At 50.1% G+C, this 23,110-nt stretch overlaps 9 protein-coding genes across 9 annotated transcripts; 5 read left to right on the forward strand and 4 right to left on the reverse strand.

Annotated features, from left to right (window-relative positions):
• Window positions 1-48: 48 nt before the first annotated feature.
• AKAW2_70938S (uncharacterized protein) lies at window positions 49-1,624 on the forward strand (the record flags this gene model as incomplete). The annotated part of the gene is made up of 6 exons (XM_041683575.1): window positions 49-433; window positions 484-650; window positions 703-1,080; window positions 1,134-1,276; window positions 1,329-1,500; window positions 1,550-1,624. 6 exons carry the CDS (start codon window positions 49-51, stop codon window positions 1,622-1,624), a joined length of 1,320 nt encoding a protein of 439 aa, XP_041547822.1.
• Window positions 1,625-3,134: 1,510 nt separating this feature from the next.
• On the reverse strand, window positions 3,135-4,601 carry AKAW2_70939A (RNA-binding protein; the record flags this gene model as incomplete). Its single annotated transcript, XM_041683576.1, has 4 exons — window positions 3,135-3,464; window positions 3,515-3,751; window positions 3,806-4,112; window positions 4,387-4,601. 4 exons carry the CDS (start codon window positions 4,599-4,601, stop codon window positions 3,135-3,137), a joined length of 1,089 nt encoding a protein of 362 aa, XP_041547823.1.
• A 793-nt stretch (window positions 4,602-5,394) lies between these two features.
• Window positions 5,395-5,718, reverse strand: AKAW2_70940A (uncharacterized protein; the record flags this gene model as incomplete). Its single annotated transcript, XM_041683577.1, has 1 exon — window positions 5,395-5,718. One exon carries the CDS (start codon window positions 5,716-5,718, stop codon window positions 5,395-5,397), a length of 324 nt encoding a protein of 107 aa, XP_041547824.1.
• Window positions 5,719-8,569: 2,851 nt separating this feature from the next.
• Window positions 8,570-9,816, forward strand: AKAW2_70941S (uncharacterized protein; the record flags this gene model as incomplete). Its single annotated transcript, XM_041683579.1, has 6 exons — window positions 8,570-8,728; window positions 8,787-8,865; window positions 8,915-9,052; window positions 9,103-9,216; window positions 9,268-9,462; window positions 9,521-9,816. The coding sequence occupies 6 exons, from the start codon at window positions 8,570-8,572 to the stop codon at window positions 9,814-9,816; spliced, it is 981 nt and encodes a 326-aa protein (XP_041547825.1).
• Window positions 9,817-10,558: 742 nt separating this feature from the next.
• On the forward strand, window positions 10,559-12,597 carry AKAW2_70942S (uncharacterized protein; the record flags this gene model as incomplete). The annotated part of the gene is made up of 4 exons (XM_041683580.1): window positions 10,559-11,198; window positions 11,255-11,638; window positions 11,693-11,767; window positions 11,825-12,597. The coding sequence occupies 4 exons, from the start codon at window positions 10,559-10,561 to the stop codon at window positions 12,595-12,597; spliced, it is 1,872 nt and encodes a 623-aa protein (XP_041547826.1).
• A 1,497-nt stretch (window positions 12,598-14,094) lies between these two features.
• On the reverse strand, window positions 14,095-14,985 carry AKAW2_70943A (RTA1 domain-containing protein; the record flags this gene model as incomplete). The annotated part of the gene is made up of 2 exons (XM_041683581.1): window positions 14,095-14,744; window positions 14,811-14,985. 2 exons carry the CDS (start codon window positions 14,983-14,985, stop codon window positions 14,095-14,097), a joined length of 825 nt encoding a protein of 274 aa, XP_041547827.1.
• Window positions 14,986-15,400: 415 nt separating this feature from the next.
• On the forward strand, window positions 15,401-16,599 carry AKAW2_70944S (Zn(II)2Cys6 transcription factor domain-containing protein; the record flags this gene model as incomplete). Its single annotated transcript, XM_041683582.1, has 2 exons — window positions 15,401-15,466; window positions 15,526-16,599. 2 exons carry the CDS (start codon window positions 15,401-15,403, stop codon window positions 16,597-16,599), a joined length of 1,140 nt encoding a protein of 379 aa, XP_041547828.1.
• Window positions 16,600-16,834: 235 nt separating this feature from the next.
• On the forward strand, window positions 16,835-17,431 carry AKAW2_70945S (uncharacterized protein; the record flags this gene model as incomplete). The annotated part of the gene is made up of 1 exon (XM_041683583.1): window positions 16,835-17,431. The coding sequence occupies one exon, from the start codon at window positions 16,835-16,837 to the stop codon at window positions 17,429-17,431; it is 597 nt and encodes a 198-aa protein (XP_041547829.1).
• Window positions 17,432-19,010: 1,579 nt separating this feature from the next.
• AKAW2_70946A (GRAM and VASt domain-containing protein) lies at window positions 19,011-22,890 on the reverse strand (the record flags this gene model as incomplete). Its single annotated transcript, XM_041683584.1, has 3 exons — window positions 19,011-19,723; window positions 19,775-22,371; window positions 22,448-22,890. The coding sequence occupies 3 exons, from the start codon at window positions 22,888-22,890 to the stop codon at window positions 19,011-19,013; spliced, it is 3,753 nt and encodes a 1,250-aa protein (XP_041547830.1).
• Between the last annotated feature and the right edge of the window lie 220 nt (window positions 22,891-23,110).

The raw sequence follows: 23,110 nt of genomic DNA on the forward strand, positions 1-23,110 counted from the left end.
AGCGCCGTAGTTCAGCACCTACATATCCACAGCAACTTGGTTCTTATCATGAGGACATCCCATCTTTTGCTCCTCTGGAGCACTGCAGGAGCTTTGGCTTCCCCGCACCCACAGCCAGACTCGCAAGTAGTTTTCGCCGCGGATCGCGAGGTCCCAAAGACTACACTCGGCGAACACGTCGTGGACGAGGCCATCGTCTCGGCCTTAAACACTTATTCCGACCCAGTTGCTGCGATGGTGTCTTTACGTCCTGAAACTGCAGCTCTTCTGGCTGAACCTCGTCTTCTGCACATTAGAGGCGAAGAGAAGGCGGAATGGATGACTGAAGGCGATAAGCTGCGCCTCCGCCAACGCGGTCAGAAGTTCGTAGACATCACCGACCATCAGGACTTTTACGCAGAGCAGGCGATGGCTTCGGTTTCTGGGGATCCCAGTAAGTCTTTCTGTCTGGCACAGTAATTATTGTTGGACTAACGCCCTCAGACCTTCCCAAGCTGTCCCATAAAGGTCTCGTGAAGCCGCTGTTCTCGCAAATTGAGACGCAACGTATGCACGATGTCCTGCAGCACATGACCTCCTACTACAACCGATATTACGGGGACTTTCACGGCGAACAGAGCTCTGAGTGGCTGCACGACCATATTGCTGAGGTATTTCCTCCCCATCAGCCACAATCCTTGGATATGAACTTACTGAACCAAGATCATCTCCAACTCGCCTTTCCGCACCCACATCTCTCTCGAATACTTCACCCACCCCTTCCCCCAATCTTCAATTATCGCACGCTTTGAGCCTAAAGTCCGCAGCTTCTCTCAGCCTTTGACCATCATTGGCGCACACCAAGATTCGGCCAACTATCTCTTTCCGCTGTTGCCCGCGCCTGGTGCTGACGATGACTGTTCTGGCACTGTCAGTATCCTCGAGGCCTTCCGCATTCTGGCCGAGAATGGCTACACGCCCAAGGATGGACCTGTGGAATTCCACTGGTATGCAGCTGAAGAGGGCGGGCTACTGGGCAGTCAAGCCATTGCGCGGTATAAGAAGGAGCAGGGTGCTAAGATTGGTGCCATGATGGAGTTTGTATGTCTTCCAACATTTTGTTCTTCCGGTTTTCAATACTGACATCTGCAAAGGATATGACGGCTTTTATTGCCCGTAATGCCACCGAGACCATCGGCTTTGTTGCAACCCAAGCCGATGCAGCGCTCACAAACTGGACAGTCAATCTCAGTCGAGAATACATCTCCATTCCAGCGGAAGTCTATGAGCTTGGCCCGTAAGACCCCAAAGTATCCAGATATCTTACCAGGTACTAAATAATCAATTAGCAATGCTGGATCCGACTACATGTCCTACACCAAACTCAACTACCCCGCTGCCTTCGCCTCTGAAGGAAACCCGCTCGCTGGGGGTTCTTTCCCGGGTGAAATGGACCCCTACGTTCACGGCATCAAGGATAGGATGGACGTTGACGATGAAACGGGCGTCTTCTCTATCGAAGTAAGTTGACCGCATTCACCCTGTCAATATCTTGCTGACGATTTGCCAGCACATGGCTCGGTTCTCCGAACTGGCTATCGCATTTGTTGTAGAGCAGGCTGGGTGGGATAATCCATGGAGGTAGAATATATCCAGAAATTATTTCAGCTTCGTAGCATGTAGAGCCGCTATATAGTCATTATACTTACAACGTACCAAATCTATTGATATTGAAGTACTTTATCAGAATTGTGTTCAATCTGAAACTGATGCACCATACACCGGCCACATCACCAGTATAATCGACTGGCAAAGCCAGGTCTTTTATTCCTCGAAGGCCGTCACCCGCATTTCCTCGAGTACAATGGAGAAATAATCGTCAAACCACCTAAGAACTTCAAGCACCTTGATACAGATACCCAAAGAGACCTCCGAGAACAGATCTCCAAATCAATCCTACTATACCTCTACGAGAAAAACACCGCGAAGAAGAACCCACTCCTCGACAACGTCCTCCGATACCCAAACGGCAAGATACTATCCCATCCGATCCACTTCGTGGGAAATACATGGGATGGAGATATCTTACCACTACGGGAATCACTAATACGGATCTAGAAGTAAGTGCTATCATCTCCCCCATACTACTCACGCAATACCAACTAAACCACAAATAAAGGAACTGGACTTCCCTAAAAGATACCACAGAAGAATGCCCCATCACCTTCACCTCCACCGAAATCCACCATCACCAGCAAGATAGCGAAGGGTGGAACGAAGTTCAGGATTTCTCGGACGCAATGTCCGGCATCCTTAGCAGGGATGGCTGGACCTCGCATGAGACGTACGATCAGGCGGTTTCTATCTATTCCCAGCTACAGGCTATTGAGAAAGAATCTTCTTCATAGTGACAGAGATGACGAGATTTTCGTTTATTCGTTGCCGTGATTGACTAACATTCCTTCAATTCCTCTCCCACATTGGCGGTGCTGATCTAGGCTGGATTTACACACTACTACTAGTACTCCGTACTGGTGACCAATGACTTTAGTGTGGGAGAAATACTAAGTAGTATGAGGGACGGCATTACCGCGATGTATTCTGGCTATCAGTTAGTAGTGTTACTACGGTATATGGTTAGATCTACAGAAATCCAGGGTATCTATAAGCAATCATGAAGCAGAATGAAGCGAAGAATGGTTGGATATTCATGACTACGGGCGTGGAAAATACTACAATAAACACATGCACAATACTACAAGGCCAGCCTTGCGGCTAATCATAAGCTAAATAAATATTGCTAAGATACAGTGTGGCAGAATGGCAAGATTCGTGAGCAAAGGTCAGGTTCCGTCAGACAATCACATTACGGCATTTTCATCTCCAACAACGAATCCCTTTCGGGTATCCGGATATAACATATAAAGAACCCCCTAGGACCAGATCAAATAGGAAGAATAGTCAAAGGTTTTCGGCTTTAGAACTTTTCCTTTCTGCTCTTGCGCCTTTCTCCTCATGCGGAAAAGAAATTGGCCTCCTGCCGACGCCCACTAAGAAAAACCATGCAGATGACGGGTTCCGACTTCACCTCCTCCAATCGATCCCCCGAGTTTCCACGGGGGTGTGTTCGTTCAGGTGGGGAACGAGATTGTCATTTAAGCAGCAGCGGGAGCAGCGTTCTCCTGAGCGGGAGTTTCGGTCGCCTGCTCAGTGGTCTCGGCCTCAGCAGGTGCGACGGCGTCGTCCTCCTTGCCGGGGCTGTCGATGGCGACCTTGACGGCGATTTCACGACCCTCGATCTCCTTGCCGTTCATCTCCTGAACAGCCTTGTTCTGGAGCTCCTCGGAGCCCAGGGTGACGAAACCGAAACCACGGCCCTTACGGCGCTCGTTGCGAGCCTGGAGCTTCTTGATCATGAAACGGGGAATGGGACGAAGAGCAATCTTGGCAGAGACGGGCTGGTAGTCTGCAAAGATCTCCTTGAGCTGTGGGGAAATTAGCATGTTGCTGTGTTTTGTGACTTCATCGTCCGTACCTTGTCTTCGGTCAGGTCATAAGGAAGGTTAGCAACCATGACCTTGGTCTTGGAAGGAATACCATCCTCGGGAGGACCGCGCTGCTTCTGGGGACGAGGAGCACGGGGCTTACCGGCCTGCTTGGACTCGGCAGCAGCAGCGGTCTCGTTCTGGTTGGTGACCTCAGTCAGAGGAGCAGCCTGACCGGGAACGTTGGTGGGCTCGGCAGCCTCCTGACCGTTCTGAACTGGGGCCTGCTACATGGGATATTAGCATTCAATTGGATGGATGATAATGAACGAGTCACTTACAGAGCGACCAGCACGGGGCAGACGGCCTCCACGACCACGACCGCGACCGCGGCCACGGCCACGGCCACCAGCCCTCTTGCGGCCCTCGTTACCGCTGGCACCCTCACCGCCACTTGTAGCACCCTCGGCCTTGGCCTCGGCGGGCTCGGGCTTGCGGGCAAGCTGCACAGAGACCTTGCGCTGGAGGATCTCCTTTCCAGACAGCTCCTCAATAGCAGCGGTGGCCTCCTGGGCAGTGGCGAGGTCCACGAAGGCGTAGCCAACGGGACGGTTGGTGCGAGGGTTCACGGGGATGGAGACGCTCTCACTGTTAAAGAGCCATTGTTAGATTCGATGTTACTTGCCGCAAAAGAATGTAGATAATCAAGGGGGTTTCAGAAATGGAGCTCTGAAGAACTGGCGTGCCTGCAGTAGTAGTCACATACCACCGCTGCGCGGTACTACCGTCCGATGGCAGCAAGGGGGGTGTTGGAAACGTGGCTCTCGCCAACCGCTAGGACCAGCCCAACGGAGCTTAGACCAACCGGGAGGTGAAAGGCCAGGTGGAACAATAACAAAGCAAAGCAGAGTCAAGCACTTACATCTTGTAGTTCTTGAAAAACTCCTTCAGCTCCCCCTCAGTGGTCGCATAAGCGAGGTTCCCAATGTACAACCGACGTCCTTCATCGGCACTGGCAGCGGCAGCGTCCGTGGACTGCGCAGGGGCGGGAGCAGTGCCGTTGGTAGTAGCCTCGGGGGCGGTAGTGGCGGGAGCAGAGGCGACGTTGTCGGTAGTGTTTTCGACGGCAGTAGACATCTTGATGGCTGAGGACGCAACGGAGTTGAGCGTGGAGAGAATTGAACGGTGGTTTGAGTTGCGCGCGGGGAAGTCTTGACCGGGTTTGTGTGCGGTTAAGACAAGGACTCAGGAGTAGCTAAAGGCTGCCTGTACTTGAAATTCCTTTGAAGCAAGTGGGAATGGGAATAGCTTGAAGAGGGGGGGAGATAGGAGGAAAAGGGTAGCTTGGTGCCCTAGATACGAGAGTTGACTTGGGGGAAATCTGGTATTGAAACCGATGAAGATTTACCTTGAGAGGAAGGATGAAGTCGACGGGGGGGGGAAAGGAGAAGGTGAGAGAAAAAGGGCAGGCAGCGAGGGCGGTGGCGGGCCTATGCCGAAGGGGGCAGGTTGCTGCCTGAAGATGCCTGGATCAGCCCAGATCTGCCTGAAGATGCCTTGGAGCTGGCCAGCCGTACCAGTTCCGTACGACGCTAGACTGCATTGGGGTGCCCGACGTGGACTTTCCGTCCGGCGGTCTGGGCGGCCCTCAGGCACCTTCCCTGGAGCAGTTTAGACGCGATGGAGCAGCTGGAGCCCTTTGCAGGGGATCTGACATCACCGGTTGTTGACTCACTCCTTCATGAACCTTCTTCGATTAACACTAGTGGTTGTTGGGGAGAAACATCGTTGCTTCCCAAATCAGAGCCATTCTGAACAACTGACCTTCCCTCCCACGTGAAATATAATACAACCTCCCAAAAAAAACAATGACAATGATTTGCAGGGAATACACCTCCTCAAATTTACAACACAATGGTATCATTACTGACTAACTAACTAATTGACCTGCAGTCGCCAGTTCATCCTTAGCATTAGTCAGGCTGCCCGCGAGCCCCATCCCCACTTGCCAACCAACTTGTATCTGGCCAGATCGCCCTCTCCCGTCATCGCCACTCCATCCATTTCCACCCGGCAGTTCCGTTTCTCCCCTGTTTGTTGATGATGATTGTAGTACCGGCAATACTTCACCCAATTGAGGCGTCAATTCCTTGACTGTCACCACCCCATCTTCTTTTTCTTGTAGCTCAAACATGGGGTCCGTGAAAGCTCGATCAATCAACTGCAAAATGTCGTCTGTCACTCCTGTATGCATCCTGCAAACCCGATTTTCCCCCCTGCAGCCGAGACATCAAGCACATGACGCACCCCGTCAATCACCCTTCAACCAATCTATTTCCGTTCCACGAAATCGCCCGACTCCCGCCCAATCCCAAACAATCCCCATGATGTTCTACCTGCAACTGCCCGGGAAGTTCCATTATTGGCCTCGAAATATTAGCGACCTGTATTTTGGTCAGTAGGGGATATATATTTTTGCGCGCAATGCGAACATACATCAACACAGAGTATCCTATCTTCGGGGGTCATTTGTCTTGACTGATCCTACCACTATACTATTTGAATATTTTTTGGCATTAACCTCTTTCCTTGTCAGCATGTTTGGAGCAATTTCTTTGGTACTGCCTGCCAACAAGTGACTTGCAACCTTTAGTTTTAATTTCCCCTCTTTACCCCTCTCATGTTCGGATCCTTTCAACAAATCCGGTAGTAATATTCCATCGCTATATCATAACATTCCAGTTACACTGCAGTCTCATACTTCCTTGCACGGGTAAGAACCAAACCATTCAATACCTCGATTCCTTGATGATTACCACATTGTTGGAAATTGCAGTCGCTGCTAGTCAAAGAAGCAAATCATAGAAATAGACTCAAAGATCTTCCTTTACCGATAACCTATCACCTAGTTACTTGTACTCCGTAGTAAGGTTAGTGTTCAGGATAGTGTGCTTATCGGCAGCTGTCCGCGTATTTGCTTCTGCCGTTGTTTCATTCGTTGGCCTCGAAAATAATTTCTTTTTGTCCTTTACGAGAGGGTGGGTCTACCTGGATATATTAATAGGTCATTTATCTATACACCTGCACTGATGGCTTTAGTTCTACTAGCACTGCCCAATCTTCCGAACTTGGGCACTATAGTACCCATATAACAAGGGCATCTTCGATGAAAGCCGAGGAAACATGTCCACGTATTTTTACCCATTGATATATATATTCTTCGTCCACTTTCTCAGCGAGTTACTGTAGATGTTGGCACAAAGTCCTGTGAGCGGTCAGGTCGTAGAGAAATTTAACGCTGGACAATAACAGAGGATTGTTAGTGGATGCCTCTAGAAAAGACAGTATTGTCAGTACCCTGCAGAGACAGAGAATATCAGTGAAGTGCGACAGATTATTGCTGATATAGAGTAGCGGGTCGGACACTTGTTGATTGGGTGACATGGTTAGGTAGCTGTACGACAGCTTGGAGCCTGGTTGTGGGGATGTCTTCGGCCATCGATGCTGTGCGTTGCCCACTAGAACGTCTTCATATGCACTATAAATGCGATGCTGATCTTGCAACGGACTATTTGTATAAACCTGCCTAGGATCATACAAAGTAGATCCAATGAACGGAGACAGTCCTTTTGGAATTGACCCTCTCATAATCTCCGATAGGAACTCACAGGAGATCCGTGTGGGGAACGAGAAAGGGAGCGTAAATGTTCAACTGTAAGTGTACAGATCAGGTCACTATCCAAGCCAAGTTAGCACTCATGGGGGGAATGTGTGCCTTACCACGTGCTCAAGAGAAGTCACGGGCCGGCCGTAGTGCACTTTGAAAGATATTCGAGCAAGTAACCTCTCAAAATACTCACTTTCCTTATCTTGTTCCAACAAAGGTAACTCTGGAGAGACAGCACACGTTTCTGCATTACTATTAGATCAATTGGTTATGGAATATAAGCTCCCTGCAACAAGCAAAACTTTTGCTCAACGCTGTGGACATTGATTGAAACACAGCGATAACTACCCAGGTTATGAGGTTCCGTTATGTGCGCTCCCTTGTTGGAGGAATAAGAGGCCGCATCAAGCGTTGACATCAACTTGGCTAGTGCCCACATAGTATAGTTCAGACATGTGTGGGATGGCGTTCTCTGTCAAATCTCTGAACCAAGATAGAAGACTCGCTGATGAAGAATGTTATAGCTTCCAGGCGCACCACTCGGCTCTTTCGAGAATATATGAAGCCCTTCTTCGGTCCCCGGATACACTGTTGGGTGGGTTCACAGATCGAACCTGAATCCTGACATCCACCACACTATATTTGCTGGCCGAGGAATGTTCGTTTCAGACGCTGTAGTGATTTTCAAAACTTGATGCACACAAAACGAATCACGGCCTGGTAAGCTGAAGCCCTCATAGGATACTCAGAAATATCCACGTTCGTCATAGGGCGGCTAGCTCATTATGTATTCGCAGAACTGCAGTTAGAACTATAGGACTTACCAAATCTCCGTCGGAACGAGAGTTGCCACTCTAACATTAGTGGATGAGAACGGAATTGGACCCCGCATCGGCACTAGACTGGGAACTAAATGCTGACCCTTGCATATGCGCTGAACCAGAAAGAGGTTTAGCATGCTTTTGAAATATGTTTTAATTCCATAATCTCCATCTTGAGCTTAAGGTGGGTGGTTCACTCCCCTAACAAACTATGGACATATTCTCGGTTCTGTCGGACTTAACGGATTTTGGGGGAGTTAAGCGGTCATCAACTTGATACTCCCGCGGCTAGCGTGTAAGTTGCCCGCATAGGCGATCTGTGGTACCATAGTATGAGACTACACTGGAGGCGAGAAGTTACAACTTGACACATCAGTGGAAACTCGAATACCAAGCTGCGAATCAATTGCTAAAATGGATACTCGGGAAAAGAAAGGGTCCATTCCGAGCCCGTGCCGGACTGTCCAGGGTCCACCGGAAACAGAGCCATGGGCGATGTCATGACCCTACAGCTGTTCCTATAAGAACTGCTTCCAGTCCTACCTGCATAACATTTACAAGTTCTCAAGATTCACACAAGATTATAGCACTCAACACTGTCAACACCCTTCGTCAAAATGGTCAAGACACTTCCCTTCCAAGACATTCAGGTTCCGTCGCCTGGCTTCGGTGCCATGGGCCTTAGCTTCGGCTTGGGCTACAACCTCAGTCTTGAAGAAGCAGAGCCGGTTCTGCTGAAAGCTATCGAGCTTGGCTGCACTTTCTGGGATACGGCTGTGAGTTAAGCCCATCAACTCCTTGAGTAAGATGTGAAAGTCTAACCCATGGTCTCAGGTTATTTACCAAGCGGGTGTGAACGAGAAACTTTTGGGAGATTTCATTCGCAAGCACAATGTACGCGACAAGATCTTCAGTATGTACATATGTAACCCAGTAATACAATCTGGTACTGACTGATGCAGTTGCCTCGAAGTGCGGATTCAAAGTTGAAAGCTTTACCGTCACCAACTCTGCCTCACATATCAAGGAATACATTGAAGGAACTATTGAACGACTAGGCTTCACACCTGACCTCTACTACCTCCACCGTATCGATCCTAGTACGTGCTATGCACCCATGTCTTTTATCAGACTGGCTGACCCCAGACAGACACCCCTCTCGAGGAGTCCATCCCAGCTCTGGATGAGATCCGCAAGGCAGGCAAGACCAAGTATATCGGACTTTCGGAATGCTCTGCTGCAACTCTGCGTAAAGCCAACTCCAGTTAGTTTAACTGTCTGACTTCTATCACTGTTCAATGCTAACTTTACCCAGTTGCCAAGATCGACGCCGTCCAAGCCGAATACTCGGCCTTTGAGACCCTACACGAGACGGACGGTCTGATCGACACCGCCAAGGAGCTGGGAGTGGCCTATGTGGCCTACAGTCCTCTCGGGCATGGCTGGCTTGTGGACGACTTTCCCTTTAAGACGCCCGAAGACTTTGCGCCTGACGATTTCCGTCGCGGTTGTAAGTTGCCTTGCCCAATTAGAATTTCTTGCTAGTTATGCCTACTAAACGTGGCTAGCCCCCAAGTTCCAAGGTGAAAACTTCTATGCCAACAAGAAGATCGTGGATGAGATCAAGAGAATCGCAAGCAAGAGAGGCTGTTCGATCAGCCAAGTGGCTTTGGCGTGGGTTGCTGCTCAAGGCATGATTGCCATTCCCGGCACAACCAAGGCGCACCGGTTGGAGCAAAACTGGGCTTCTCGGGAGATCGACCTGACCGATGAGGAAAAAGCAGAGATGCGCAAGATCATTGATGCTGCCAAGCCGCAGGGAAATAGATATAATGAGCGTCACCAGGCAATGGTTGGGCACTAAGCGGAGCTGGGTCTTTTGGGTGGGGATGTATATATTTTTGTCGAGTCAGATTAAACCTCTGCTAATATTTGAGGATTGAAGGCTATTGCAGGGGTAGAGTATTGACTGAATATACGATTTGTATATAGCATCGATACCCATGCAACAAGGCCAGATTATGAAATTCATTGTGATTCAGTAGTGGAGGATTACGAGAGGGCCCAGAGAGTTGACGATTGGGGATCCAGCAATGGGAGACGCACGGTTGTTGCCCAAGGCAGTCCACGGGGGGCTAGACCGCAGTTGGACTGGACGGTGCCAAGTTGGTGAACTGACTAATTTATTATCTTTGTGCTTCAGAGAGTTGCAGCTAAAAAAATGAGATTCAGGTTAATATATACACCGATGCATAAACTAAGATGTGGAAGAACAGCGCACGGCTGCAAGATCCATCCACTGGAGGAACAAGAAAGACCCTCGACAAGCCTTGGAGGATCGACGAATCCACTTGGAAACTAACGACTAGTCAGTCAGTCAGTGAGTTAGGGTGGTGATGCTGACTGGCTTAGTCACGACGCAACCACGGCAGCTTCCTTTCCTGGCAGCAAATCCCATCCTCCAATAAATAAATTAGCCTTTGCGGCCCCTTTCGTTTTCAACTTTCCATCCTTCGCCTCTTGAATATTTTTACCGTTCCTTTCCTTCCCCTCCCTTCGAGAAAACCTCATCGTCCATGTGAGATTCTTCGTGCACGCCGTCTTCAATGGACCCCATCGAGCCCGTCAACGGCTCGCCCGATCCCCACGAAGGCCAGCCACCGTCGGCCACGCCCTCCCCCGGACCGACGTCATACCCCCGACAACGTGCGGCCTCGCTGCGTTCTCGCCGCCCGTCCATTCGCCTCCAACGCCTGCCTTCGTTTGAACAGGCGACTTTGTCCACCCCCCGGTCACAGCCATCGCAACAAAATGGCGATACCAGCAGAACTCCAGGAGTCGCTCTGTCCCCTCTTCCTTCCATCCCAGCAGCTTCCACCGAAGACGAGTCATGGCAGGGCAACCGTCGTCGCAGCAACTCGGAGCCTCGACCTGGGCGATGGTCTACACCCAACCCGGCTGCTTTGGCACGGGTGACCACGGGCGGCCAGATGCGCCCGGTGCAAGAGGAGGCGTCGAGCCCGATCGTTTCCTCCACATCAAACCAACGAATGCCGGAGGATGTCCCTCCGCTACCAGAGATACCGAGACGGGGGAGTCGAACCCCCATGCGATGGGCAAGTGGAGTGGGTGGAAACCGGTTCACGCGCAATCGCGCGTCGACGGTCGGTGGAAGTGCACCGGCTCAAACCCATGAGGTGGACGACGAATATCGGTCCCATATTGTGGATGTTCTGGACGTCATCGGTAAGCTATTCATCATACCAAATGGTTTCGTGGTATAGTAGCCTAATGTATCTCAGATCCGGAAGTGTCGGCCTTATCTACCCTCACGAATGTTCAGAATTCCTTGTTCATTCCTAATCTAGGCCCTCTATTGAATCGCAACCAGACTTATACGCTCTCACCGCCATCGCCTATGAGAGAACTGGAATCGACAAGTGATGAGGAACGAGCGGATGAGATAAAGGAGCCTGAAGTTCGTCCATCCGTGGAGCATACTCTTACGTCTGTTATCGGCGAGGGGGAGGAGCCTCGGTTTGCTGTGCTGCCTGAGGGCAGCAACCTTGCGGGCTGGAGCCCGGAAGAAATCGAAGAGCTTAATGACCATGTCCGGCACATGCTGCATTCTCGACGATCAAAGTTTAAGCGTTCGATGAAGGGTTTTAGAAAATATGTCTCAAAGCGTGAGTGACGGCACTTTCAACTCTCAGTATTTGCTGCTGACGTTCTTTCCGCAGCTCTTGGATTTCTGGTTACCCTGTATGCCACACTCATCACACTTTTTGGTCTTGCCTGGGTACTCTTCCTCATTGGTACGTGATTGCAATTCACCCAGCGAATCATCGAGCAGAGCACTAACCCATTATCAGGCTGGATCAACGTCGGAGGCAGGCAGTCCTATATTATTAACGTCATCGATAATGTCCTCGTGGCCCTCTTCGCAATCATGGGTGACGGGCTGGCCCCGTTTCGAGCTATCGACACCTACCACATGATCTTCGTAGCTCGCTACACGTTCCTGACATGGAAGATCCGGCGCAAACGACACCTCCCCGATCTCAAGAACAAGAACGACCTTCCATCTCGACGAGAAACAGACGTCGACGTCGAACTTGGCGACACCCCGAAAGGCGAAGAATACGAGTTCACCGTCCTCGATCCCGTCCGACAACTCAAGCTCATCCACCATCAAAACAAGCTCTCCAAATCCCACACCTTCTACAAACCCCATGAAACCTTTACCCACTATGCATTTCCCATGCGCCTCCTCATCGCCATCGTCGTTCTTCTCGACTGCCACTCCCTATTCCAAATCGCCTTAGGCACCTGCACCTGGGCCATCAGCTACCACGTCCGCCCCTTCGCCCTAACCACCGTCATCCTCTGCTGCTCTATCTGCTGTAACATCACCGGCGGTGTCCTCATCATGATCGGCGACCGCATGACTCGCAAGAAAGACGTCGTCGAGCGCCTCTTCCGTCAGCAATTAACCGAAGAAGCAATGAAGAAGATCCGAAAGAAGAAGCGGAAAGAAGAAGAAAGACGCAACGCCGAGAATAGTGGCGTGTCACGTTCCCATTCTATCTCTTCCCAGCGGAAGCTGTCACTTTCACAGCCGAGAGAAGACGAGTATGAATCATAAGATGATGATATTTATTTCAAAAGCACACGCACATCCATCTTGTTTTGCTTGCACATTTCACGACCATCACGATCAACACAACCTCTATTAGCTTGATTGACTATGATATCCCCAGCACCCTTGTTGTTATTGTCCTTTTATTCATGTATATGCTCACACTGAACAAAAACACGATGTTCGGTTCGATATCGTCATAGATGATATGATGGCTGGCGTTTTGTATTACTATCATTTCTATATATATGCAGCTATACAGACTTGATTTTCTGTAATCAACATTGTGAGAGCCGTTTAGATATGATCTATTTAGTTTATTAAAAACTAGAATATCAAATATGAAAAGGAAAGAAAGAAATACATAAGAATATCTCATTAATAATAAAATAATTGAATTAAATAAATAAAACAGAGTAAACAAAATCATGTTCTCGAAGCAGAGAATTAAGATTTCTGGGCCTCGAGATGATGCTGGCAGCACATACTCTGAATGGCACGAACTCCAAGTGACTAACGAGAAGCGGAAGGCCGATTGGCGTAGGGCATGTGAGATAACCCTATCTATCCAATGGCCTTGACTTCGAGTTGGTGGAAGAAGATTAAGAGCATGTGCAGTTCCTGATTGAACAAGGCGTGACAAAAGGGACTGCCCGGCGAATTTGGGTCGAACATGTGAGAGAGCTATCACCGGAGGGCTGCAATCAAGGTCGCCTCCGATTTCATTGATAACTGAACACTTTCTTGGTTGCCAAGCGTGATTGTTTTCGTCTCATCTGATTCTGATGAACGGCGAGCATTTGCATCGTCGCTGTGCTGGCCGTACGATATGGCTTGGTTGTTGTTTGGTTTGATAGCTGTTTTATGCCCTAATACTCAGATTTCGCCACCTTTTCTTTGATTTGAAATATCAGTGGCATATTACTACTTACTATGACACGGCGTCTCGTAGTAATAGTAATGCGATGCACACCTTAAACCGTCAGTTCAAGAAGGGTCGTCGTGCAAATGGACACGAAGATATTATAGGAAGGGATAGAAAGTTCAGCCAAGGATGTATGGGCAGGATGCACTATGAAAGAGAAAAAATGATTCCGCGGGGCCTCTGTACTAGATCAGTCTCCAGTGCGAGAGGAACTGGTTGTGTGTTTACTACCCATTTAGCTATTGTTGACTGATAGCAGGTAGTAGTAAACCTCACGAAGAGGCATAATATATCTACCGGGGACGGATGTTTAGTATAGTATACGGTGCGTACGGTCAAGGAAGTTTGTTTCTACTAGTAATGTCCTGCAATTCTCCTGCACGCAGATTGACAATCTATGTAGGGTGGATTGTATGAAAGTAAAAGATATGTTGCTCAAACAAATGGAGAAGAAGAAGGGGGAAAAAAAAAAGGGAATAACATTGTTCTATAAAGGAAGGGACGGCGACTCGAACATTGCTTCCCAAACGCCAACAAACGGAAAGTTCTATAGAATTGAAGGTCACCTGCGTGCAAGCCTACGCTGTAGTCCGATAACTCTCCATACTCAAAATACGCGTTCTCGCAGGGTTCTGCCCGATTGTGCCGGGATGCCAATATCCCCATATAATCATGACGCTCACCATCGGCACAGCATCAAACACGTAAAGCGGCCATTCGTTTGACAAAAAGTACCCCTTCTGCCCCGTCGCAAACTCGAGAACCCGGAAGATTGAGCGGATCATTATCAGCCAGCTAACCGCGTACAGCGGATACAGGTGATGAATGTAAGGCACATCACTCGTCGGCGCGCGCTTCATCCTCTTCCTGAAGACCATGGAAGTGATGATAAAGAACCCGAACACCAAGATCTGGATCATAAGTCCGCAGATCACAATCGCCTTTGCTATATTCTCCAATCCGTCCGAAGCCATTAACCCTGAGCCTTGGCCCTGGACCATAAACGAGATAATGTCACCCGCGACGAAAGTCTTCGTAACCCAGCTGATGCGGACTAAGGAGTACTTTTCAGCACCAACGCTGCGAATTAAACGTGCGAGAACCATGTAGACGCTTGCAGCATAGAGAACGGGGCCTAGGAGAATAAGGACGCTCTGGAGGATGTAGAGGACGAGGTTGGCAGTCGCGTTGGTGCAGGCGGCGCGGAAGCCATAGCCGATTACTTCAACTGCGCGGATATTAGATGATTGTTCGGTCAAAAGACGGAGTGAACGTGAGCCAAGGAGATACGTACAGACACCACCAATGATAAAGGGAATGCAGAATCGTGCGTGCGTTTTCCAGGCTTTCCAGACATGGAAGACGGTGGGAGCGAAGAAGAGGAGGAGGAGGAAAATGATTGAGGCAGCCATAGAAGGGACATATTCCCAGAGATAGTAGTCGCCGCTGAAGGGCTCGAGTTTCGCCATGACAGCGGTGGTGATGATAGATTTTACTCTGAAGGGTGGAAGTTGTCTACATTGTGTGAGACTTGGTTGCCTCTATATAGTCCAGTTCAGTCCATCTAGCATCTACACGACCTGAGGGCAGGTTTTCCCGAATAGGTAATGATCAAAGGGCTGGTCCGTGCACACGCGGGTTTTCTCCGCTCCTATTGGCCGGCTCATCAACTTTCGAAATCTGCAACCCCACCGTGATAGAATCAGGCCCAAGGCTATTTTTACACACGAGACACATTCGAACTGTTGAGGGCAAATGAGAAGAAGCATTCGACCCAGCCCTATCTCGCTCAATAGGCGCCAGCATATCGATTGATTGCTTAATAATAACCAACCTACCTGTCTGTTGCCACCCATACTGCCGCGAGCAAGACGCTTACTCGAAATGGCTCGAAGACCCCATACGAAATCTCGAAACGGGTGTCTCGAGTGTAAGCGGCGCCATGTCAAGGTATGCACCTCGGTTTCAAAGCTCTAGCTGCGCCCCTCGGATGATAAACACTTCCCCAGTGCGATGAGAGGCAGCCCATTTGCTCTAATTGCACCACCGCTGGGCTGGTATGCGACTACGGGACTCGCTTGCTGAGTGCCACCAGGCGGACCCCCCTACTGGGAGCTAGAGCTCATTCACTGCCAACGACTCCTGCTCCTGGTGGTACCCCCCTGGAAAGCCCTGCAGGTTATCAACCCGTCAACATGCTCCATGTCGAACTGTTCCATAACTTGCACACGCAAATACGCAACATCCTCGACCCAAATAGGTCTATAGCCTGGCTAGCGGATGATGTGGCTTACTTAGTTACGGCGCCATATCTTGTTAACGAGTTGCTCGCATTCAGTGCACTGCACTTAAGTACTACGCGGCCGGATCGGCGAGACTTTTATCGCTATCATGCAGCCCAACTGCAAACCCAGGCATTATCTATCTATAAAGAATCATCTCCTCAAGTAACACAAGAGACCTGCATCCCTTTGTTCGTCTTTGCCGTCAGCTTGGGTATCCACACACTCTGCGACACACTTATCTACCGCGAAGGTCATTTTGCTCATTTTCTCGATCGCTTCGTTCATTTTTTCCGCCTTTACTACGGCGTCCGCGCTATAGTTGATGAATCATGGCACATGATCCAGGACACGCCTCTTGCCTCATCCTTCGATATAGGCAAGGACCTGTACAGATTCAATGGTCACCTCGGGCCCAGCTGCCAGACCTTGCTGAGCCTGATTAACCGCGCGAATCTTGGTGAAGAACTCACAGATATCTATAGACAGGCGATTGAGTCACTACAGTCGTGCCTAAAGGTGATAGAGGACCGGACCCAGTTGCATGTCGGAATTAATGCTGTGACGACATGGCCGATCTTGATAAGGATAGAGTTCGCGGAGTTAATCGAGCAGAGACGGCCGGAGGCGATGGTCATTCTTGCATATTATGCGTGTACGTTGCATCAATTCAGGGATATCTGGCTTTTTGGGGACTCGGGGGCGTTTATCATTCGAGAGGTTACGGCATACTTAGGCCCGGAATGGGATGAATGGATGGCCTGGCCGAATCAGATGTTGAGATCGTCACCATCTACCTAATGCAGGATTGAGACTCATAATGATTTCCAGAGAACGGAGCTCTATTACTGTTTAATTAACCCCAACTGGATATGAATTCCAGAGATTGGGCGATGTCAGAAGCCTAGTAAATAGATCGAGCATGGCTGGACGACAGAAGGAGCTAAATGAGACTCTTGAACAGAGTTGGGGAAAAGGCGAGCCTATTCTTTACTGGTTAATACCTCCGTCTGCCCTTCGTATCTGTCAAGGACCAATGGACAGCCCTCCCGTTGCCCGTGTCGAGTGGAAATTTCACATCCAGTCAAAATGGCAGGATTTCTTGGTCGGCAAAGACAACGGTTCGGCAACTAGGACACGATATCAGGGATCCCAGAGCAGCATCGAATGTAGGCAGACAATCAATCTTACCTTAATTTGCTCACTTTCTGACCACCAACTACAGAGCACCGTGACCTTCGCTATTAACCATGACTGTCCATTAGACATCAATGCTACGGACTACGACATTGCCTTCGACATAAGAATCAACGATATGGAAAATCAATGGGATATTACTGATGATTGGTATGCCATTGAAGGTGACTGGTTGGAAATGTTTAACCAATGGGTATACAAAGATGATAAAGGTCCCTCGGACGCGGTTTTCCAACGACGCCAGGAAAAGATGCGTGAGTTACGGCCCACCTTTCACTTCGGGACTCTGGGCTTGGGCTTCTTCCTCACTACTAACTTGCTGAACCCCGGTGCTAAGGTCATTGAGATCGACAAGCAGGTTGGCATGCGGGTTCCGGGGGATCTGTTGTTAGTTGGCAAGGTAGTCCAGGCTGCAGATCCTACCAGTCCTTCCTGAGTCAGATCGGAGACGGGGACATACATGGCTTTTATCGTGTACTTCAAATCTTGTACCCTGGCCTCGGCCTGTTTTATACTGGAAGGAACGCTTTAACCTCTTCCCATGATGGCGTTTAGTATAGCTGCCAGTTCCTTCCCATCAGGATAATCCTATCTTATCTTATCCGGCCTGTACCAGTTTGTTTACTTTAATAGGACAGAGGGCGGATGGACGAATGTTAGATAGTAAATGCAATTTTCCTGATCAGAGCCGAGAAACTCCAAAGCTCCATATTGGATTATTTAGTCTGCTTATGTTCCTCGCCTTCTTCATTTACATCAAGTACAAACGACCACAGGGTGTGGAATAAACAGGATCTTCCCGTCCGCTCAGCCGTACGTACTTGAAGTTCACAAGCCCTCTCTGCCCACCCACTTACCCTGATGGAGGAAACAGGTGAACCGCCGCTCTTCGCTCGCGCGAGCCGGGGGTGAGAAGGTTGATTGCGCCTTGATACAGGGTATAAAACACACACACACACACACACACACACACAAAACCAAGGTAAGCAGAAAGTATTCTTACGTGTTCGGAAAGTACAGATAGAAGTAACAAGCCATCTTCAATTGTGTTGGGGGGGAGGGGGAACAAGAAAGTTGAAATCCTAGAACTTTTTCTAAATTTATGCGGAGCTCATTGAACCCTACACACTCGGTTGAGAAAATGTAGCTTCCTTGTATTTTGTATTTGTAGGGAGGTCGTGAGTAGATACCACTGACTTGAGAATCTCATGAAACCTATATGTATAGTCACTTCTACATACTGGTTAGAAGCTGATGGATATACAAATTAGTTAGTAGTAGCTACTAGCTTAAGATCAGCGACGCAGTACCCGAGCACCAACTACCTAACTAACTCGTAACGAATACTGCTTGAATATACTCGGGCTTTCTGCTTGCTGGGGATGTGTCAATCTGACACTGACACCCCATATTCAGTATTCCGTATAATAATACTATTACTATATTACATATATACCAAATGACAGGTCCCATCAATCTCAAAAGCTACAGATAAAAGGTAGTAATGAAAGTAATGACTCGAAATAATATTTATATAGACATGTAGATAGTTGGTGCTCATGTACAAAGGCTCTTCTTTTCCCACAGAGCCAAGTAAAGTAGTAGTCGCACAGTTCAGACCGGGGAGGAATATGTATATAGAGACATGGAGGGAAAAAGAGGAGAAAAAATATGAAAAGAGGAACAAAAAGAGAAAGAGTGAGTGACGGAATAGATAGAATAAACAAATGTCTCGCTCAGGATACTTAAAAACTAAGCATACAAATCCCAGATTGATGCTCGAATTTGAATCCGACTGTATGATGAGAAGGAATACGTGAAAGGGGAGAATGTAACCGCCCTAAACACCGCAACTCGCTGACAAGACGAGGAAGGAAAATAGAGTGAAAAAACGAAACGAAAGTGGTAACGAGGGACGTATGGGATGCTGATGTCACCATACAATGTGAATATAGCTTGATGCTTTTACCCGGTTCTCCATGATGAGTCGGGGTTGTTACTTTTTTGGTTCGGCCTTACAGCTCGCTGTGGACGACTGCTTGGTCCGCTGCAGGCTGGGATCGTCGGTCGAGGAGGATCTTCTCCAGAGTATCGAGCCTTTCACGCGTAGTGCGAATAGCATGGTCCATCTCGAGGTCGGACATTTTTTCTTCGTTGACTTTGCTGGCCAGCGCACGTTCGCTCTGGACTTTGCGAGAGTACTGCTGTGTCCGAGAGCCCGTCGACCGACTGACGGTGGGTATGGCTAATCCGTCCATCCCAACCCTGTCTTCTAGCCAGCTCCAGAGCTCGCTTTCTTCCCGGCGCCACATTTCCTCATAGGCGGCCAGACGTTGGGGTAATGAGTAACCAGGGCATCCGATGTCGTGGGATACTACGGATGGTTGAGACGGGCGTCGGAAGAAGAGCAAGAAAAGCAGAATGCCGACTAACACCATGGCGACGTTTCCGCTCAAAAGAGGCTTGACCGTGTCCACAACAGGTCCAAGCACTCCATGGAGCGGCTCCAAAACTCCCCAGGAATTCGCCTGCTGTGCTCGTTCCTCCTCCGCTGCTTTGGCAGCAGCCGCCGCCGCCTCCTGAGCGACCTCGCTCTTCTTGCGTCGTCCCTTACCCTTGCTTTTACCGCCACCCGTGCGGCCACGAGGAACAACAGCAGCTTTGAGGGCAGCAACCAAGTCATTTCCAAACGCAGTCTGTCCGTCAATCGCACCCTTTTCAATGGGACCTGCTTTCTGTTAGCACGGCTGCTGTGGGTCATTCGACGCAGTGGACCTACCCTTGAGCCAACTCTTTCCTGACCACTCGATGGTACACGTCATGAGAAATCGTGTCTGATTGTTCGGCGCCCATGTGAAGAGGTACTTGGTCTTTGTCAAGAAGACATTACCGCTGGGGACATCGGGTGTCTGGGTGCCGAGGGTAACAAGCACGGCCTTTTCCAAGTCAAGGAAATCCAGCGTTTCAGTACTGATACACTTTGTCTGCTTGGGACCAATGGATCCGTTCAACGGCTTGATATACGAATAATTTCGTGTGCGGCTGTCGTTGGTGAGACCCTTGTTTCCAGTTTCAAATTGAAGCTCTCCCGATTTTTGATTTTCGACAAGGAACTTCGTCATGAAAGCACCAGATTGCGCTCCAAACACGTAGGAGTAGACCTTTCCGAGAGGCGCTGGGATCACATCATCCTTTACCACCTTATCGTATTGACCTGCAGGGTCAGTATACTCGGTGGGAGGGTGGGTTGGCGGGCCAGGGAAGTCAGTGTCACCATCAGCGGATGAGCCCGACTTGCTGCCTTTTCCATCACCGCTGGAGTTGGCTCCGGCCTGTCCAGCCCCATTGGCATTGGCAAGAGCGCCCGAAGCCTTGCGGCTAACAGGCTTGGTAGGTAAGGACTTGTCACTCCCATTCACGCTGGCGCCGGCAGCTTCGAAGAGGCTATCAGCATTGTCGCCTTCTTCGTCCTCATCGTAAATCTCGTCTTCTTCCTCGCTCTCATCATCGCTTTCACCGGCCTTCTCAGTCTTATCTCCTGTGCCATCCGTGACCCTGGTTCCATTGGCAGAGCTCTTGAGAGAAGGGTGGTTGATTTTCCAAATGTTGACCATGAGATCATAGGTAGACTCTCGACTAAGAAGACTGCGGAACGTATGCCGAGCATGTAGCGTCTGGATAGCTATAGCATTCGGGAACACCATCGCAGTGGACTCCTTTTCTATCGCCACCACTTCGTCAAAACTGATTACAAGGGTGGTCACCCAGCCCAGAATATTACTGGAAAAGCAGATGTGACCTTCTGAAATGTAAATTCGACCAGCTAGGATGATCTCTCGTTGCAAGGCACAGCTGTAGTCCTCGATCAGGTAATCGTCCTCGGGCACACTGCGGAACAGTTGATGGAAGTCCCTGTTTCGCTTTTTGCTGGCAACAGCAAAGCCAGTCAGGCGGGGCATGCTGGCATTGGCAGCCGGTGTACCCAAGGCAATAGCACTGGCGCCAATTGCACCAAGTGTCGATGTAGTTGCTGCTGAAGACCCACGGTGCCGGCGCCGGGCAAGCCGGCTTCGCACGCTACCGCTTCGATAGGGCCGAGTATGACCAATCTCACCATCGAGTATACTGCCACTTGGTGGAGTTTGGTCGCCAGCGCCCTCCTTCGTAAAAGAAGCACTGGACTGTAGGTCGAGACCGTCATCTGTCGAAGGGACCAACGACGTCTCCGAGGGCTTTTCGTAGGCCATTGTGACTGCCCGGGCTGCACGACTATCCTCAAGCCTGGCTGCTTCTTCATCACGTCGCGATACTTTGCGCTTCTCCAAGGGCAAGTCTGGTTTGGTGATCACAACGCCGTCCGGTGTGGAGACAGAACCACCGGGGGGTATGGCGATATCCAGATGGCTAAAGTCCAGATCGCCAGATCCCAGAGTATCGACGGCCAATGGCTTTTTCTCTTCTGCTTTATTGATGGGCTGGCTGGGGCCAGGCGCTCCCTCAGCAGAAGGCTGATTCTCGGATTCATTCAACCCTCCTTGTGCAACATTGCGACCCTTTGACTGAGAGTTAAGACTACTGCTCAGAGTCGAGGCTGCGTTCTGTGCGGCAGAGAAGACGGATGAGAAGAACCCGGTTTGCATGGGACCCGGTGATTTTGCGCTCGCTTTGGTCTCTTCAATCGTCGGTCCTATCGCGGATATGGAGTTGGACAGCTTGCTGGGCTTGTGGCTCGCAGCAGAGGCGGACCGCACACGCCGGTGGGAGATCATATTCCCCGAAGGGCTGACAATGATACCGGCTGGTGAATCTTTCGAGTGGATAGAATCAGGCGACCTAGTTACGTCTGGCGAGGTGAAAAGCCTAGGAAATTCGGTATTCGGGGTGGGAGGAGTTACGGTGGTCTGCGGGTGCGGAATGGCGGTATGCGGGGGTGTTCTCGGAGCGGGAATTTCTAGAGAAGGGAGAGGCTTGTCTTCCTTGAGATCAGTGCGAATGGGAGCTGGCAAAGGCGGGGGCGGTTCAGCAACAGTCTGAGCTCTCTTCGCTGATAAGCTGCCTCTTCTACTGCTTTTGGAGCTAGAAGTAGATTCTGCTCGATCGCGGTTAGAGGCTTTCTTATCCGGGTTGGAGCCGAAGGCGTTCTTGAAGCGACGTCCGGGCGAGATGCCTCGTTTCTTCCCGCGGTCCGATGGCACGTTTAATGAAGAGCCATGTTGGCTAGGCGGTCGCTCCGTCTCCTGTTGCGACTCGGGAGCGGTAGCTTCCGCGTCACCTTTACCATCTTCTTCCGTCTCGTCTACCGATGTGGTCCTTATGAGGGGGGAGGATGAGGTGTAAAAGCCAGCATGGGAGTTGTGAGATGTAAGAGGGGGTGTTCTTTGGGTCAATCCACGTTAGACATCTACTTGACTCGCCGACGGCGTACCAATGGAACGGGGACACATGAACTCACCTGTCAGGTTCGGAGTCGTCCGTCAGCAAGTTGACAGTGTCATGGTCCGGGGGGCTCAGGTTCTCGTGGCCGACTGATGAGGTGGTGGAAAGGCCGTCGCGCGACTCTGTCGAACGACTCTCCTGGACATCCTTGCTACTCTCCGTCTCCAGCTGGGTGGACGATTCATCGGACTGCTTCTGGTTCTTATCCTTCTTCTTCTTCCGTCGAGCGGCCAAAAGCTTCGAAAATCCGCTGGAGCCTGCCTTGGCGGAATCAGCCTCGCCGGCTTGCGACTTGGGTCTGTCGGAGGTCGAGTCGATTGAGGAACGCCCATTGCTTCGGGACGAACTTCCCATTGTCTCCAGATCAACCGGAGTGGTCTTGGTACGATTCACTTTGCTGATGCTGGGTATATCGGTTTCTGGAACCGGCGGGGGTTCGGGGATCGGGTTGGCCTCCATGGTGGATGAGCGAATGGAGGAGCGGGGGTGAGGGGGGTGAGGGGAGGACGAATAGAGGAAAAAACGAAAGTGAAGGAACAATTGATTTAGAGTTCAAGGGGATATTGGATAGCAACGGCAGTGCGCATGCTAGAGGTCAGAACCGGTCGACGTCTCTAGCAATGCATTGTATGTAGAAAGTAAGGTAACGTCAGCAGAAAAGGAGGGTCGTAGAGGGGTG

This window comes from Aspergillus luchuensis, chromosome 7 (assembly GCF_016861625.1).
Source record: "Aspergillus luchuensis IFO 4308 DNA, chromosome 7, nearly complete sequence".
NCBI classification, from domain to species: Eukaryota; Fungi; Ascomycota; class Eurotiomycetes; order Eurotiales; family Aspergillaceae; genus Aspergillus; species Aspergillus luchuensis.